The sequence below is a fragment of the Dinoponera quadriceps genome, unplaced genomic scaffold (assembly GCF_001313825.1).
Source record: "Dinoponera quadriceps isolate SergipeBrazil2010 unplaced genomic scaffold, ASM131382v1 scaffold1565, whole genome shotgun sequence".
NCBI classification, from domain to species: domain Eukaryota; kingdom Metazoa; phylum Arthropoda; class Insecta; order Hymenoptera; family Formicidae; genus Dinoponera; species Dinoponera quadriceps.
In genome coordinates, this window is record NW_014556124.1 from 2040838 (window position 1) to 2056094 (window position 15257).

At 47.4% G+C, this 15257-nt stretch overlaps 1 protein-coding gene across 1 annotated transcript in view; it reads left to right on the forward strand.

Moving 5' to 3' along the window:
* LOC106746655 (mediator of RNA polymerase II transcription subunit 13) overlaps nucleotides 1–15257 on the forward strand; it is a 41119-nt gene that overhangs the window by 20348 nt on the left and 5514 nt on the right. The window contains exons 3-12 of the mRNA XM_014623451.1: nucleotides 4468–4636; nucleotides 4839–4984; nucleotides 5101–5530; nucleotides 6670–6888; nucleotides 8570–9134; nucleotides 9234–9440; nucleotides 9560–11344; nucleotides 12859–13201; nucleotides 13882–14186; nucleotides 14881–15072. Of these exons, the coding sequence (XP_014478937.1) occupies nucleotides 4468–4636; nucleotides 4839–4984; nucleotides 5101–5530; nucleotides 6670–6888; nucleotides 8570–9134; nucleotides 9234–9440; nucleotides 9560–11344; nucleotides 12859–13201; nucleotides 13882–14186; nucleotides 14881–15072 (4361 nt within the window). The remainder of the gene's footprint in view (nucleotides 1–4467; nucleotides 4637–4838; nucleotides 4985–5100; nucleotides 5531–6669; nucleotides 6889–8569; nucleotides 9135–9233; nucleotides 9441–9559; nucleotides 11345–12858; nucleotides 13202–13881; nucleotides 14187–14880; nucleotides 15073–15257) is intronic.

The window sequence follows — 15257 nt, forward strand, 5'->3', positions numbered from 1 at the left end:
GCTCCGTTGACTGATTACCAATGACTGAAGAGTGAGATTCGTTCGGTTGACCTCGGGAAGAATTTTTCGACTTTGAATTATCTGGAACCTGCAAAACTTTTGTAACTCACCATGGAGAAAACCGACACTCTGCCCTTTTTCTGCCCTTTTTCCAAGCGTAAAAGTATAATAATAATAATAATGGGAAAATTTACTTTTTGATTACAAAAAATGGGCCTAATATTTATAAGAATATAAAGGAAGAAAATCCAATTGGCAATATATTTGAAAATAAATTATGAATTAGTAGTAAAGTACAAAAATAAAAGAAAGAAAAGAAAAAAATATATATATAATTTTTGAATTAATTAATGGGTCGAGCTAAAGATGGTAGTAAACAAATTTTCAAAGCTTGAAGACATTCCACTGAGAAAATTCATCTTGGATGCATACTCATTGGCTGAGACACACAGTCTATTAGTACAGCTAAATTTACATATAGGAAGTCCTATGATTCCACACAAAACAGTGGAGAACGTCTATGTTGAAGGAACATTAAGTTTCAATCGTTCCAAGACATCCGGATAGTCCACAAGATGATTGAAAGCTTTGAAAACGGGAGAGAGGTCAGCAGTAATTCTCCTAATAGAGAATGCAAATTTAGATCATATAAAAGAAGTTGGCATTTATGGCAAATATGACAGGTAACGGGGATCGGCTTATCAATTTTGGAAGTAGCCAATCTTAGAAACTTACGCTACCCTAATATATCATATTCGTCGGAAGCGGATTATACCGAGCTAAGTCGCGCGGTAAGACGATTGAAAGCGTCATCCGCTCTCGAACACATAATCGCACGGTCTTTCGGTAGGTGGCGGAAACCGTGATAGTTCCGATTCATAGAGATTATAGCCGCGATACGGTAGCGCACAGCGCACGTAGGACTGAAAGCGGTAATTACGCGATGTTTATACGCCGTTGTAGCGCCGGCAAGGAGACCGTGACTAAGCTAACTTTTATTACGTACTTTCCAAGAGGAAGTTTCGACACGTAAGAGACACGAAGGGCCGACGTCGTCGTTGCGTCAACAGATTTGCAAACGCTCAACCGGCGAAAACCTCGAGCCGTTACGAGCTAATGCGATATCTCGGCTGTGAATCTTCACTCTCCACGGACGTTTATGCATTTGTACATCTTCCCCCGCCTAACGATATCATTGAGCAGAAACGACGACGACGACGGCAACGTCGAAACGTAGGAAAGAGGAATACGATTAAAAGTGAAACTCGCGTCTTCAGATACTCGCGATAAGAGAGCAGTGAGCTGTGCACGAGAGCTCGGTAGCCCGTGAATCATACATAACATTATCACTCGACTCTACATGCATCTTTTCCCGGCTCCGGACGGCTCATCATCGACGAACGACCCCGCGGTTTCCACGAGGCGCGCAAGAGCTACGGCACACAGACAAGTGTAAGCGGTAAAACTTAAGCAGTAAGGAAATCGACCAGTCACAATCGATTATTCTCTTTACTGTCAAAGAATAATCAATTTCGCCGAGATCGATTAACTAGAAAAAAATGAGAAACCGAGCCTCAGCTAGAGAAAGGACAAAATTGAAGCCAAGTGATTTCAAAGCGTTCTTTTATTATAAAAACAAAAAAAAGTTCATTGTCTGATAAACTATATACAACACGAATGTGCAAATACTTCCAATTTTCAGAGAAACACCCATCGTACTGTTTTCGACCACTTTATTAATTATAAATCATAAAAAAAAACCTGAGTTCCACCGGTGACAGAGTCAGCTTCGGTAAAACGGGATCTACAATGAGAATTTAAGGCGTAAAAACTTGAGAAATTGACCAATTACGGTCGAATTATAAAAGAAAAGTCAATTATGATCGGTCAATTTTTCAAATCTTACGCCTTAAGTCCTCATTGTAGACCCCGCTTAACGGGGACTTTTACCCCGTGTGCCACTGGCTTAAAGCCGGCACCGCACGATGTGGCAAAATGTGGACGAACGTCAAAACGAAATTACATATTGTTTACGTATGTTACGTTATTTATTTTACATTATGTTACATCACATTCGTTATATCACGTGTGTTACATTCGCTTGACGTATGTGATCGATACAGTCGCCGATGTTCGCTCACGTTCGCCTACATTCGCCACATTGTGCGGAGCCTCTCGGCTTAATAACGCGAGCCGCCCGCCGTCCCTGCCGGCGGATTCGGCGGCGAATTTTCGCGACACCGACGACACGACTCAGAGCGAATCACGTCACGGTAACCGACGACTGCTTGCCCCGTGCTTTTGTGTTCGAAAGGTGTGCGCACGAGCGCGGGCGCGCGCGCGCCCGCCGTGTAACGTCGTGCAACGGACCGCCGTCGTCGAGCCGGACCGCGGGCCCCGTGTTTCTCCGACACCGGGGTCGCTGAACCATGCACTTGTCTGCAACTCGTTGCACCGCGCAACGTATAGATCTACTGTTGTGCATCGCGCGCGCGGCCGCCGCGCGGAGTGCACCAATTGCGGAACCAACCGGCCGGCCGGTGAACCGTTAAGACTAAAACGTCGCAGCCGGCGGACGGCCGCTTACTCGACGAGAGCAGCCCGTCATCGCGAAATAAGAAACGACGAACTGTCAAATGAGACGTACAGAGAAAGGGGGAGGGAGAGAGAGGGGAGGGGGGATATTGCCGGATCTGTACACTCTGATGGAAAATCAGAATTATTTTCTGCGCCCAAGCATACCCTTGTCTTTATTTTAACCCTCGAACGGCAAGTTCAAGGAAAACGGGGTCGGAACCGACCCCCATGCTCTGTTTTGTCTATTTTTCATGCAATCAACCTACAAAACGAGTAAAAGAAGTAAATGATAACGTATGAAACATTCGTTAAGAAGAGAAGCAGCGCGCATGCTGTAAGATAAACGAGCCGTGGGGTCGCATCCGACCCCGACTTTACCGCCAGAGAGTTCACCGCAAAAATATTTAGAAGAGCCATTTGCCAATAAGCGTGTATTGCAGCTTCGGTGATAATAAAAGCTTACGCGCATGTTGCTACGATAAGAAAAAAAATACGTTCGAGAATAACAGTAATAATTTCCCATCGGTGTAAGCGACGAGACGGAATCGACAAACGGATATCGTTGTCCTCTTTATCGCGCCGTCGATGCGCGCAAGATGTAATTAACATTCGAGGCGAAGGTATCAGCGCGTCAGCAAAGTGCAGGCGAACATGGCGCCTCGGTGGCGATACACAGGACGCGTCCTCGCTCTTCACGAAGAAGGGGGGAATATTTGATCGCCGAAATGACCGGTGGTTTTGGAAGCTTCCCGATAGAACGTTCGGATTTTGGCTCCGACACCACTGGGGCTGCGATGAGACCGCCGCGGCTAGTGGTCCATGAGAGATGCAACTCCCTCAGGCTCCGGTCATATCGATCGACGGAACACGTGTTCTCCTGCCCAGTGACTCTCAACGGCGTGGAGAAGAGCCTGCCGCGCTTCCGGGACGCGTGCGAGAGAGCCTCGGCAAGAGTCGGCGCGCTGGATTATCCGTCGCAACGCGGGCGGTCTCGGGAGTGTCAATGTCCGACATCTACAGGCGTCACCAGGCTCCGCCGTTGGACATGACTTCCGTTTACAACTCGAGGAACAGTGCTCGTCTGCTCGTCCTTCGCTTCGAAGTTCGCCATTTTAACGGAACCGGAGGACCGCAAGTCGCGCTCTTGGCGGACGAAACGAGCGAGCGAGCGAGCCTTCCTTTCTTCGAAGCGTTTCGAAGCGTTCTCGCGTGAGAACAAAATCAGGGGAAAGCTGGCCCGAGCGAGCGAGCGAGCGACTCGGGATTCTAGAACTTTTCAGTTTTCTCGGTCAACTTCTCCTCTGCCTGGCTGCCTTCCGCGAAACGCTCACCGTCGACGTGAGCTCGCTGTGATTTTATACGCGAATCGCATTACTTTCACAGCAAATTCCGCCGCACGCGCGATGATGATCCTCCATTTGCGACTGGCGAGCGAGCTGTTGCCGACAGATAAAAGCGGCATTTTATTTTTACACTTGGTCGTGCAATAATGATCGCGAGATAATTAAAATACACGATAACAACATTGTCCATAATATTATCATCGTGTGATATCGCGCGAATAATGGATACACGCGTGCCGCGTTCTCTCGCCGCGGGGGGAGAAAAAATAAGCGCTCTCCGTTGTTCCGCTTCGTTTTTCACTTAATTAGAACCCGGACAGCAAGCGGGGTTTTGTATCTGTTGTTTCCGCGTATTTTTAGAAATCGATCGTCTATATTTGGGAGTTACTCTAGTTCTCCTTGTGATTTGTTCGTGTATGGATTATACGTACCGAGCATTACCGAGCGTGCGTTTAGCGTTGTGTACAGGGAGTTGTGTATGTATTTTATACGACCGCATCTCGAAGTGCAGCCGCTCTTACGATTTCATTATTTACTATCGTTGCAGAAAGCGAGCAGGGCTCTTGGGAAAGCGGATTGTCGTACGAGTGCCGATCACTTCTTTTCAAGGCTCTGCATAACTTGATCGAACGGTGTTTGCTATCCCGTGACTTTGTTCGCTTAGGAAAGTGGTTTGTGCAACCTTACGATGGCTTCGAGAAACACCGTTGCAGCAGGTACGTTCGTTCATATTTTAGAAAGTGGGGAAACTTTTACGCCGACCCCGTACGTCGTTCCCTTGCATCCTGTATTATTATAAGAGAGACAATGGAACGATCATCACGAGGTGAGGTAACCGAGGACAAACCGAGAAAATCGGTGGGGGGGAGTCGGCCGACTTTTTTAATTCGTTTGCTCCGACGATTGACTCTTTTGCAGCAGTCACTTGTCGTTCTCGTTTGCATTCTTCGTTCACGGAGAAAGTACTGTGTGCGCGAGCGTGGACGTCAGGCAGCATCCTGCCGTGCGACATCTCACAAGGACATGTCTACAACGTACTCAGACCTCCCAATCCGGCGTTAAGGGTGAGTTAAAATCCTCCTAAGGGTCAGTCTGGTAACGCCGACGACGATTATTAAACGAATCGCCGAATCGGATGCCTTGACGTGATTGCGTAAACGTTACTATTTCCTTCTTGCAGTGATCCTGGCTCCTTACGGGCTAGCGGGCACATTAACGGGTCAGGTGAGCCGTGTGGACGGTCAGCTTCTCGAAGAATGGAAACATTTTTATCCGATAAACAGCAGCAACACGGAAGCGGGGCTTCCACCCCTCGTGGAGGTCCTCGTCGGTGGCGTGCGCATGCGTTATCCTTCTTGTTACGTCTTAGTTACGGATATGGATGATACGCCACCCGAAATCCCTCTCTCGCCGCCGAGTAGCCCCATCACCTGCGAACGACCCCTCTTGACGCAACAGGAACTGAGAGCAGCTACCGAATTACCAGAACGCGTATGGGCAGAATGCACCCTGAGCTCGCCGATATCCGCTTCCAAGACAGAATCTTCCACGGAGCCTGGAACCTGGACGTTTGTCGAACCGACGCAAAAGTCTTCCTGTACCTGTTCGAAGTGAGTACGAGCCGAAGAGTCCATGCGAGACCTCTTCACGTAATCCCCGTTGCATCTTGCGTGATACACTGTCTACCTTAGATCTTGATTATTCAAACCGTGAAAATTAATTGTTTACTACCGTTTTTAATGAGACAAAGTGGTTATTTTGAGCTTGCTCGACGCGATTAGACGATAGACCTAGGTCGATTGTAATTATCTCCGCCCGGTGAGAAATTTCGTGTTAAATGTTAAACATATTTTACATGTTCCAAACGGTCCACGCGAATTTTTGCATTAATTTAACACGAGGTGAATATGTTGAAAAGCAGCACAAATAATGTTAATCGATATATTGAAGTATAAAATATGTTATTTTAACACTTACACATGTTGAATATCGACTCAATGCAAAATATTGGGATAACATAAGCTAATATATTAAATTGACACACGGGTATGTTAAAAATTTAACACGAGAATTTCAACAGGACCGATTTTATAATACGGGTACGAAATATTTTTTACCGTGTGACGTGTCGAGCAGCGTGTCGGGAACAATAGTAAACATTTAATTTCTGCTATACCTTATCGATTTAATAACGTCGAGATAGTAATATTTGCCATCGTATTGATTTGTTTGCATGATACATGGCACAGAACATAGAATGTAGACCGTTTTAAAGTGTTACAAAGCAGGTAGTAGTGTGATGGCTGTTGTAATGTGTGCATGAATACATAGTCTCTGAAGACGGCTCAAATGCAATTATTCTCAGTAGTCGGCTTGTTGATGCATTCGTTACTACATAGAGTCATCTCGGGTCTGTAAAGTTGCTGTGTCTCTTATTTGTGATTTTAGGCCAATTTTCGGAACATTTTTAATACATCATTATTGCGTTGCATTTGAGCTTTTCTAGAAGAATTACCTATTGTTTAGGATCCAAATATTTACCGGCTAAATATTAGAGAGGGCCCTGAAGTATTTTACATTTTTAAGCGGCTGAAGAGGGGGAAAAAAAAAGAGAGAAAGATCAGCCACAATTTTCAATCCGTAGTCTTTTCGTAGTTCTTTTCCCGTAAATCTGACAAAAAAAAACTCTCTAACGTTACATACTCAAATTTTGTGCGCTTAATTCACGCGTAAGCGGTTGCTGCTTCAGGACTCTGCAAGGCGAAGGCACGGAGAAGATGCGTGCAAAGAAACGAGATGTTAAGTACGTCGGTTGCAGGTATACGACCCCCGGGGGTTGGAAGAGCCTGGCCTCCTCTCAGGTTCAGAGGGAGAGGGTAGATAAAGGTGGACGGAGGGTCGTGCCGTTTCACCGACGCTCTACCACCCAGTGGGACGCTTGTCCCTCTGTCCCTGCTAATGCCCCCAGGTGGGTAATCTCTGCCCCGATACACGAGGAGAAATTAATCTTCGTCATACTTTTCTAATCAGTCACCCCGCCACAGTCAATAACGCCACAGTTTTTCTTTTTCTTGTTTTTTTTACATGATCATATAACGATCCTCCCACCTCCGCGCGCATAACTTCACCTGCGAAACCATCGCTTCCGGCAGCTCCGTCATTTTAATAATTCGTCCAAATAACTCGACTCGGTATGCACGATTACGCCATTAATCGGACTTTATTTCACTGTTCCGCAAAGGTAAATGACAAAACAAGCATGCTTGTCTCTTTAGTAACCGTGAGATCGAGTTGATCCCGACGAACGGGGAAAATACTCTCTTCGTACTCTCTAATATACTCTCTTCATGTATTCGAAAGACTGCGCACGGGTCTCGTCGAGTACTTAGAATCTTTCCGAGGGTAAATGGGGGAAAGGAGGGGGAGATGTTTGAATGTCTAGTAGTTAATTGTACTTTGCATATGGATTCAACGATCGTTCGCGTGTATTAGTGCGGTATAGTAAGTACAAACATGTACAATGTCGTTATTGAGTGTGGTATAATAATACGCGCGATAATTAGATATATTAGAGAGCTCGATGTTGTTTTAACAGAAATATCGGGAGAATAGTATATATATATATATATATATGTCTCCTCGGGAAATTGTTTCCGCGAAAAGATTTTGCTGCTGTGAAAAAGAAAATCGGAGCAAGGAAAGAGAGAACGACGGAAGCTTGATTAACGTACTTTCACGTGTGATTCGTCGGACGAAAAACGATTTCATTTGCATGGTGTGATAGCGGATGGTATATCTGAGCTTTACATATGATTGGTAGTACTATTTCATTCACAATCGTATATACACACATATATACATGTGTGTGTATATATATATATATATATCTTTCTCGTTTAGTTACCTATTATGCCTGTATCATGTACATGTACATAAGCAAATAGTGCACCGCTTTGCATGTGAAGTATATATCGTCCGAGAGTACTTCTAGCATTTCTCTCGCTCTTACCGAGTTTTCGCATTCTGACTCATATTTACGAGCACCCAGTTCATAACTCTCATGCGTACTTGAGGCCCGTGTTAATAGTCAATAATTTGTTGCCACTTGATGAAACTCGTCTCACATGAGACGCTCGAATTTCAATTCAGAATATCGTCCTATTTTCAAGCGAAAGATCCCTGATCTTAATAATTTGGAATTAAGATCCGAGTACCTCACAGATATGAGACACGTGTTTCACGCTGCAACTATTGATACGGGCCTGAATTTCAGCAGACGCGAGACGCACGCTCTTTCTCTCAGCTACTCACCGCGTCGATGATGCGTTTGTGCGCGCGGCGAGATCGTCAAATTCGGCAGGGGGGCAACGTTAACAGCAAACGTTAAGAACAGAAATTTCACAGGGGATTCGCGCGCGCGGACATTCGAGATATCTCACGATCGGCGCGACCTGTCCCGCCGGGAAACAGATCTCTCTTTCGCTTGACGCGCGCTTTCTCTCTCATTCGTCCGACACCCGGTGCGCGAGCGCTAATTGCATTCGTCGCGACTAACAACAATAACGACGACAACAAGTGTGTGGGTGTGTGTGTGTGTGGGTGTGCCATCGAGTCCACGTGTAATCTGTTTCACTTGTGAACTCGAACAGGTCCGTACTGAGTAGAACAGAAGCACCTAGTACACCACCGGGCGGCCCTCCCTCGTATTCGCGCGGCCCGCCAACGGGAGGCGATTGTCTACCAGTTCCGTCGGTCGGCTCGCCAGGTTCCCCGGCACCGTCGCCTCTTCCAACACCGCACTCTGAGCCGGCATCGGTGCCGCCGGCAGAGCCCACGATGCCGACCCTCAGTCCGCAACCACCACCCAGTCACACGAACACTGCCCCGCCTTTGACCCCGTCGCAAGGGCCCAAGTCCATTTCTTCCGCGTGCAACAACCAGGTGCACAGTCCCGCGCCCGGACCGATACTGAAGCGACCGACCTTGATGTCCAAGGATTACGAGGGTGCACTCTTGGAAGACGACCGCCCCCTGTCCATTCTGTACGATTACTCGACTCAGGAGGCATGGCTGAATCATCCCGTCAAGCGTTTCAAGGCCAACGACATGGAGCCGATCGACGTACGGAGCAACTCCCTCTATCCACCGATGAATTCGCAGACGCACCAACTTCAAGCACCCAAGCTGGACGTCACGCAGGAACCGGTCGCGGTGGTGAGTTGATCACAGAGGTTCGGAGAGCCTCGTTCCCCGCGTAACAGACGAGACGCGAAGGCGGCGTGTAACATCGCGTTGTTATCTTCGCAATTTCAGGGTGAGTGTCTGGGGAGAAGAACGGATCCGTACGAGTTCGACGCGACGGGCGAAGAGAACGGCACGAACGTCGACGGGCTCAGGCGACAGAGGGACGATCCGACCAAGCCGGGATCTTTGTTCACCAGCGAGGGCCTCCAACCATCCTACAAAGATCTAGATCAAATATTCGACAACTCCGATCCCGATACTTCCAGCGACGAAACGGTAAGTCGATCTCATCCCCCCCTCTCTCTTTCTCTCTCTCTCTCTCTAAGATGAAAGTGATTATCATCGTACATTCGGAAGGCGTTAACGATAAAGAGGAGGCGCTTCTGTCTTTGCAGAATCTGAATCAGCTGCAGATACAAACGCCGCCAGGTTCGAACAAGTCCGGCGGATTGCACGAGGAGACGAGAATAGACGGCACCAACAAGAACAACCGAGGAGTCACGGTTCTGCGACCGGAGGAGCTCTCCAAGATGTTTCCCACACCGCCGTCTCTCGAGCACAATCCGGTAGCCTCTCCTTGCCAGCTGAACGACCCTCTAATGGACCAGACTGAGCTCGTCATGCCCGCACGACCGCTCAGGCACCTACCCGATATCTATCCCAATATGGGTTCTCCCCAGGAGGAGCCAATCGACGATTGGTCGTACGTGTTCAAGCCGGCGTCTATCTGCAAGATGGTCGGTTCTTCCAAGTATGCACCCCTCACGAATCTGCCCAGCCAATCCCTGCCATCCATCACACTGCCATCGCACTGCGTGTACAGACCTTCCTGGCAGTGCAATCCTGCTTCCACCAACACGGAGAAACCTCTTCCACCGACCAGGCCCGGATCCGTGCAGCAGCAGCAGCAGCAACAACAGCAGCAGCAACAGCAGCAGCAGCAGCAACCACAGCCGCAGCAACAACCGCAGCAGCAGCACCCCTGTCCGCCGAGTCCGGCGCCTCTGAGCGCGCCTTATCGGGCGGCCACTCTTCCCGGAAGGCCACCCCCGCCCCCGTACGATCAACCGAGTCCGGCTACTTCCACCACATCCTCATATCTCAACAAAAACCTGAACAGCATCGAGGCGGACACGCCGGGGCCCGCTCGCGCGCCCGAGTCGAATTCCCTCGTGGTGAACATCCTGCTGGGCGACACCGCGCTCAACATCTTCCGCGACCACAACTTCGACAGCGGCAGCCTGTGCGTGTGCAACGCCGGGCCGAAGGTCGTCGGCAACATCAAGGGCGCCGACGCGGGCGTTTACCTGAGCAACTCGTGGATGGGTAGCGCGTTGTTCCAGGACGACGATCCGATCAGGTGCAGCTGCGGCTTCAGCGCGGTGGTGAATCGCCGGCTGGCGCATCGGGCGGGTCTCTTCTACGAGGACGAGATGGAGATCACCGGGATCGCCGAGGACCCAGCGGAGAAGAAGAAGGGCTCGCTCGCCGCGGTAGCGTGTCCCGGCGGCAAGCCGCCAGACGGCCTCGACACGATACCACCGAACGTGCTCGAGCTTCTGCGAGAACAATGCCTGATCGTTCAGAGCTCGGCGAGTAGTCTGTACAGGGCGGCCAGGATGTGCGCCACCACCAAGAGCTACCCGACGTTAACGCCGACGGTGAACGTTCTCGAGTTCAACGACGGCAACGAGGTGTCGCTCGCGGCGCTCGATCAGGCCCGGATCGACGGCACGCACAACGAGAGGACGAATCGCGTGAACGGTGTGCATCGGTGGGTTTTCCTGCGCGCGAGGGGCCCGCAGTGCAGCGGCGACATCGTCCGTATGATGAGATCGTTGCAGCCGCTGCTCCAGGACGCCGTGCAGAAGAAGTGCACCACTCGTATGTGGGAGGCGCCGTACACCGTCACCGGGCCGCTCACGTGGCGGCAGTTCCATCGCCTGGCCGGCCGCGGCACGGACGACCGTTGCGAGCCCCAACCAATCCCCGCTCTGGTTGTCGGTTATGACCGGGACTGGCTGTCCCTGTCGCCGTACGCTCTCAGTTACTGGGAGAAGCTGCTGCTGGAGCCGTACGCCGGGCCCCGGGACGTCGCGTATGTCGTGGTTGCGCCGGACAGCGATTGCGTCATCACGAAAGTCAAATCGTTCTTCCGAGAGCTATCTACTACGTACGAGGTAGGTAAACGACGGGCTTCACTTCTCGTAGGAGTGACCGGCGTCACCGAGACTCCTCGGACTACTCACTGTGTGACTGTTCTCGTTTAATGACGTCAGAAGCGAGAGGAAATGCATGTCGAGAACGTTGAGAGAATGAAGAGAAAAGTGGTTGGAGAAGGTAAAAGAAAGTCCCGTGGTCGGGTTAATTTTGTGATTATTCATTGATTGTTCGAGTAGAAAAGGAAGAAAAAGTGTTGGTTTAATTTCACAAGTGTGCCGAATCGGTCAAATGTGATCTCGTGGAAATGTCTTTTTATTTGGAAGTATAATGCAACGAATTCTTGGCACGTGCAGTGCTGCCATTCAGTCACTTAAATCGCCGCTCCGAAAGCATATTTGTATCGTTCATGGTCCTTGTTATGAATTTTCAAATTGTATTATGAAAAGAACTCGCTATATGTTGAATTATCCAGATAAACTTGAGAAGGTGGGAATAAGTATTACTTTTTTTGCTCAAATGGTCTTAGTTGCTCTCAGAATTTGACAAAAAATGTCTTTGTTCTGATGTCTAAGGGGTTACTTTTTGTTACCTATTCTGCTAAGAAGCAGTCACTGTTCCACTTTTTTTCGTTTGCATCGGTGACTGGATGGCAGCTCTGCATGTGTCTTCTCACTTTCGAACTCGTCATTAAACAAGGACGGTGACAGCGAGTAGTCAAGAGCCCGAAGTCATGCAGTCTCTCCGTAAAAGAGGACAATTTCATCAATAACCCGCGATGTCGTGCACTTTGTTTCGTTTAGCCTCTCTGACTGCTTATCTTTATCTAAAGCAGAAATATTGCAGCGTAAGACTTCATTCATAATTCGTCGCAGATACGCCGATTAGGAAGGCACACTCTCCAGTTGTGAAAACTATCTACTTACCAATCTCAATGTAGTGGAAATATCGGAGTAAGATTTTGTTTTTCACTCAGTCGCAAATGTGTCGATTAGGAAAACACGCCAATGTTGAAAATTATTTATCTGTCTGTAGTAAAGAAACACTAAAATGCAGAAGATTTTGTTCTTCATTGTTCTTCATTAATTGCAGATATGTCGGTTAAGAAAGTACACGCCAATTTCGAAAAAATCCCATCTATTTATCTATCTATAGTGGAGAAATACTGCAGTGTAACACTTTGTTCTTAATTCGTCCCAGGTATGTCGATTAGAAAGACACACTCCAGTTCTGAAAACCTTATCTATATCCACTTACTAATTTATAGAGTAAAAATACGCGAAATGTCAGACTCTGTTCTTAGTTCGTCACAGTGTATGTCGATCAGGAAAAGTACACGTTTTGAAAATTTTCCATCTACTTATTTATCTATCCGCAATAGGGAGTACTGAAACATAAGACTTCGTTCTTCATTCATCGCAGATATGTGTCGATTAGGAAAACACGCCAATTTTGAAAACTCTCCATTTATTCATCTACATATAACCGAGAAATATCGAAGAGTGTGTAAACCTTTGTTCTTCATTCGTCGCAGATATGTCGATTAGGAAGACACACGCCAATTTCGAAGACGCTGCGCGACGGGATCCTACGTGTCGGCAAGTCGACCGTGCAGAAGCCAGCCAAGACACCGGTAGACGAATGGTTCAAGCTTCTGGGGGATAATCACATAGGCGAGTTACTGAGGCTCTATGCCCAAGTGTGCCACAATCGGTTAGCTCCGTATCTCACGCAAATCATACAAGATCGCAGCCTGTTGGATCCCAGTGACGTTCAACCGGCCAATAATAAACAGCAACAGCAACAATCCGCTGTCCCCGTTCCCGACACGATGCCGGCCACGCCCGACGTGTTAACGACCAAACCCGAATCTGTCGGTACGTATCTCGACTTGTCGAGAATCAGGTAACACACGCGTCTTCACACTCCGAAATTTTATTACTAGAAATTCGACGTGTGTGTGTATTCAGGTTGCGATTTTTTTTTTAAGTATCAGAACGAATCCTGTGTTTTTTTTTTTAGTAATTCTCAAAGCTCCCGAGAAGTCAGAAAACTCATGCTAAAATTTCTTGGGTTATATTTTTAAATAAAAAAACATGTTCACAAAATGACGATCAATAAATAGTCGCAAAATTAACTTGACATAGAACCTTCCTTTCTAACTTCTTTCCTCGTGACTTTGCCGGTGTTAATTTTACGATTATTTATTAAGTAAAAGGAAAGTATTCGGAAAGTGTTCTACAAGTACATTGAATTAATCTACAAGTATATTAATTTCATAAATATATCGAATCGATCATAAATGCCTTTTTGTGAGCATATCTTTTTATTAGTAAATATAACGCTAGAAATTTTCTCGCACGCGTTTTCTCGCTTCGACGTCGTTAAATTAGGACAGTCACAGCGACTACTCTCAGGAGCCTTAAGAGAGACGTTTTGCTGTTGGGTATAAAGTGTGTTGCGAAACTCATTGGAAAAATAAGTGTTGCAACCTTTTTGTGAGCATACGTCGTGGGAGGCAGAGCAGTAAAGACCTTCGATTTCTCGCTGTTTGTAGAAGGAGAGAATTCGAGGAGCGAGACTCCCTCCTCGAACACGGCGACGAACCAAACCAACACCAACGCCGGCAACACGACACCGACCTCGCAGACGACAACCACCACGCCCATCACCACGACCGCAGGCCCGGACGAGGAGGAGATCGAGCCACCAGCCATCGTTGTCTACCTCGTCGATCCTTTCTCGTTGGGCGGCACCGAGGATCCCGATCGGCGGCGACTCGCTATTCTGGCTCTGCTCAGAGCTTACTCCTCCGCGATCAATAGCATGCCTGAGAACATCAGGTCGAATATCAATGTACAGGTAATAATCTTCGTAACGCGGATTGCTCGGGGAATCGGCGATAGGGGTAGTATTATTCGACATATTCGGAGCTTCGAACTCTACTGGAAGATTCGAAATATCGGAGCAGTTATTGGAACTAATTTTGTAGAGTGCAACAAAATATTATACAATTAGAGAGTTTGAACATTAAGACTTGAACGTTAAGATAACATTCAGACAACGTAAGACATCGTAAAGACGTCTTTTAGACAATAAGACGCCCGAGTGATTTCTTTTAGACACATATATCGTATATATTGTTTGGGTAAGTATTTTTAATTCAGTTCTGAGATTTGTATTTTTCTAGTTTAAAACCAAAGTGGATGGAGGAAGCACAAATAATAATAAACAACAAATCTCGTTGACTTTATTTTAAAATTAATGCCAATTTTGCCTGATACGCGTCATAACGCAACGCAAGAAAAAATTACATTTTTTTAAACGGTAAACATTATTTTCCATGCCCGCAAAACGAACACACATACTTCCCGCTTCTTGAAGTTTCGAGTATTCGAGTGTGTTCGAATGTTCACACTTGAAAATTTCATTATTCGAATAAAATGTCCCCGAAGGTTTTCGGAAATTCGAAGCTTGGAATATAATTTTTATCCCCGATTGGCGATCGACGATTGTCGCACGCGCGTGTCTGACCTGAGGCTCGGTCGGCTTTCAGTTAATATCCCTGGAGAGCATTATGGAATTAGGACGTGCCAGAGAGAGGCGAAAAATTCAAGACGAGATGAGAGCTCTGGCTCTGAACGTTTTCCTGCAAGGGCGCCGATTGCTGAACCACAATTCCACGGTGAAGAGCCTCACCGGTTTCGGTACCGCCGCCGCCGCGGATATCTTCCTTAAGAGTAAAGACGTAAGGTTCCGCCAGTTATGTCGCTGTAGTAATTAGCTGCGCAATGCAGAAATGATAGTCCGAATCTCCTAACGTTGCACGACGGTCTTTCCACTTTCGGATAAATTTATCCGATGGATAAACAATATTTGAAGAAAGTACGGGAACAAACTGCAAGAATGGGGGGGGGGGGAATTACTTATTAA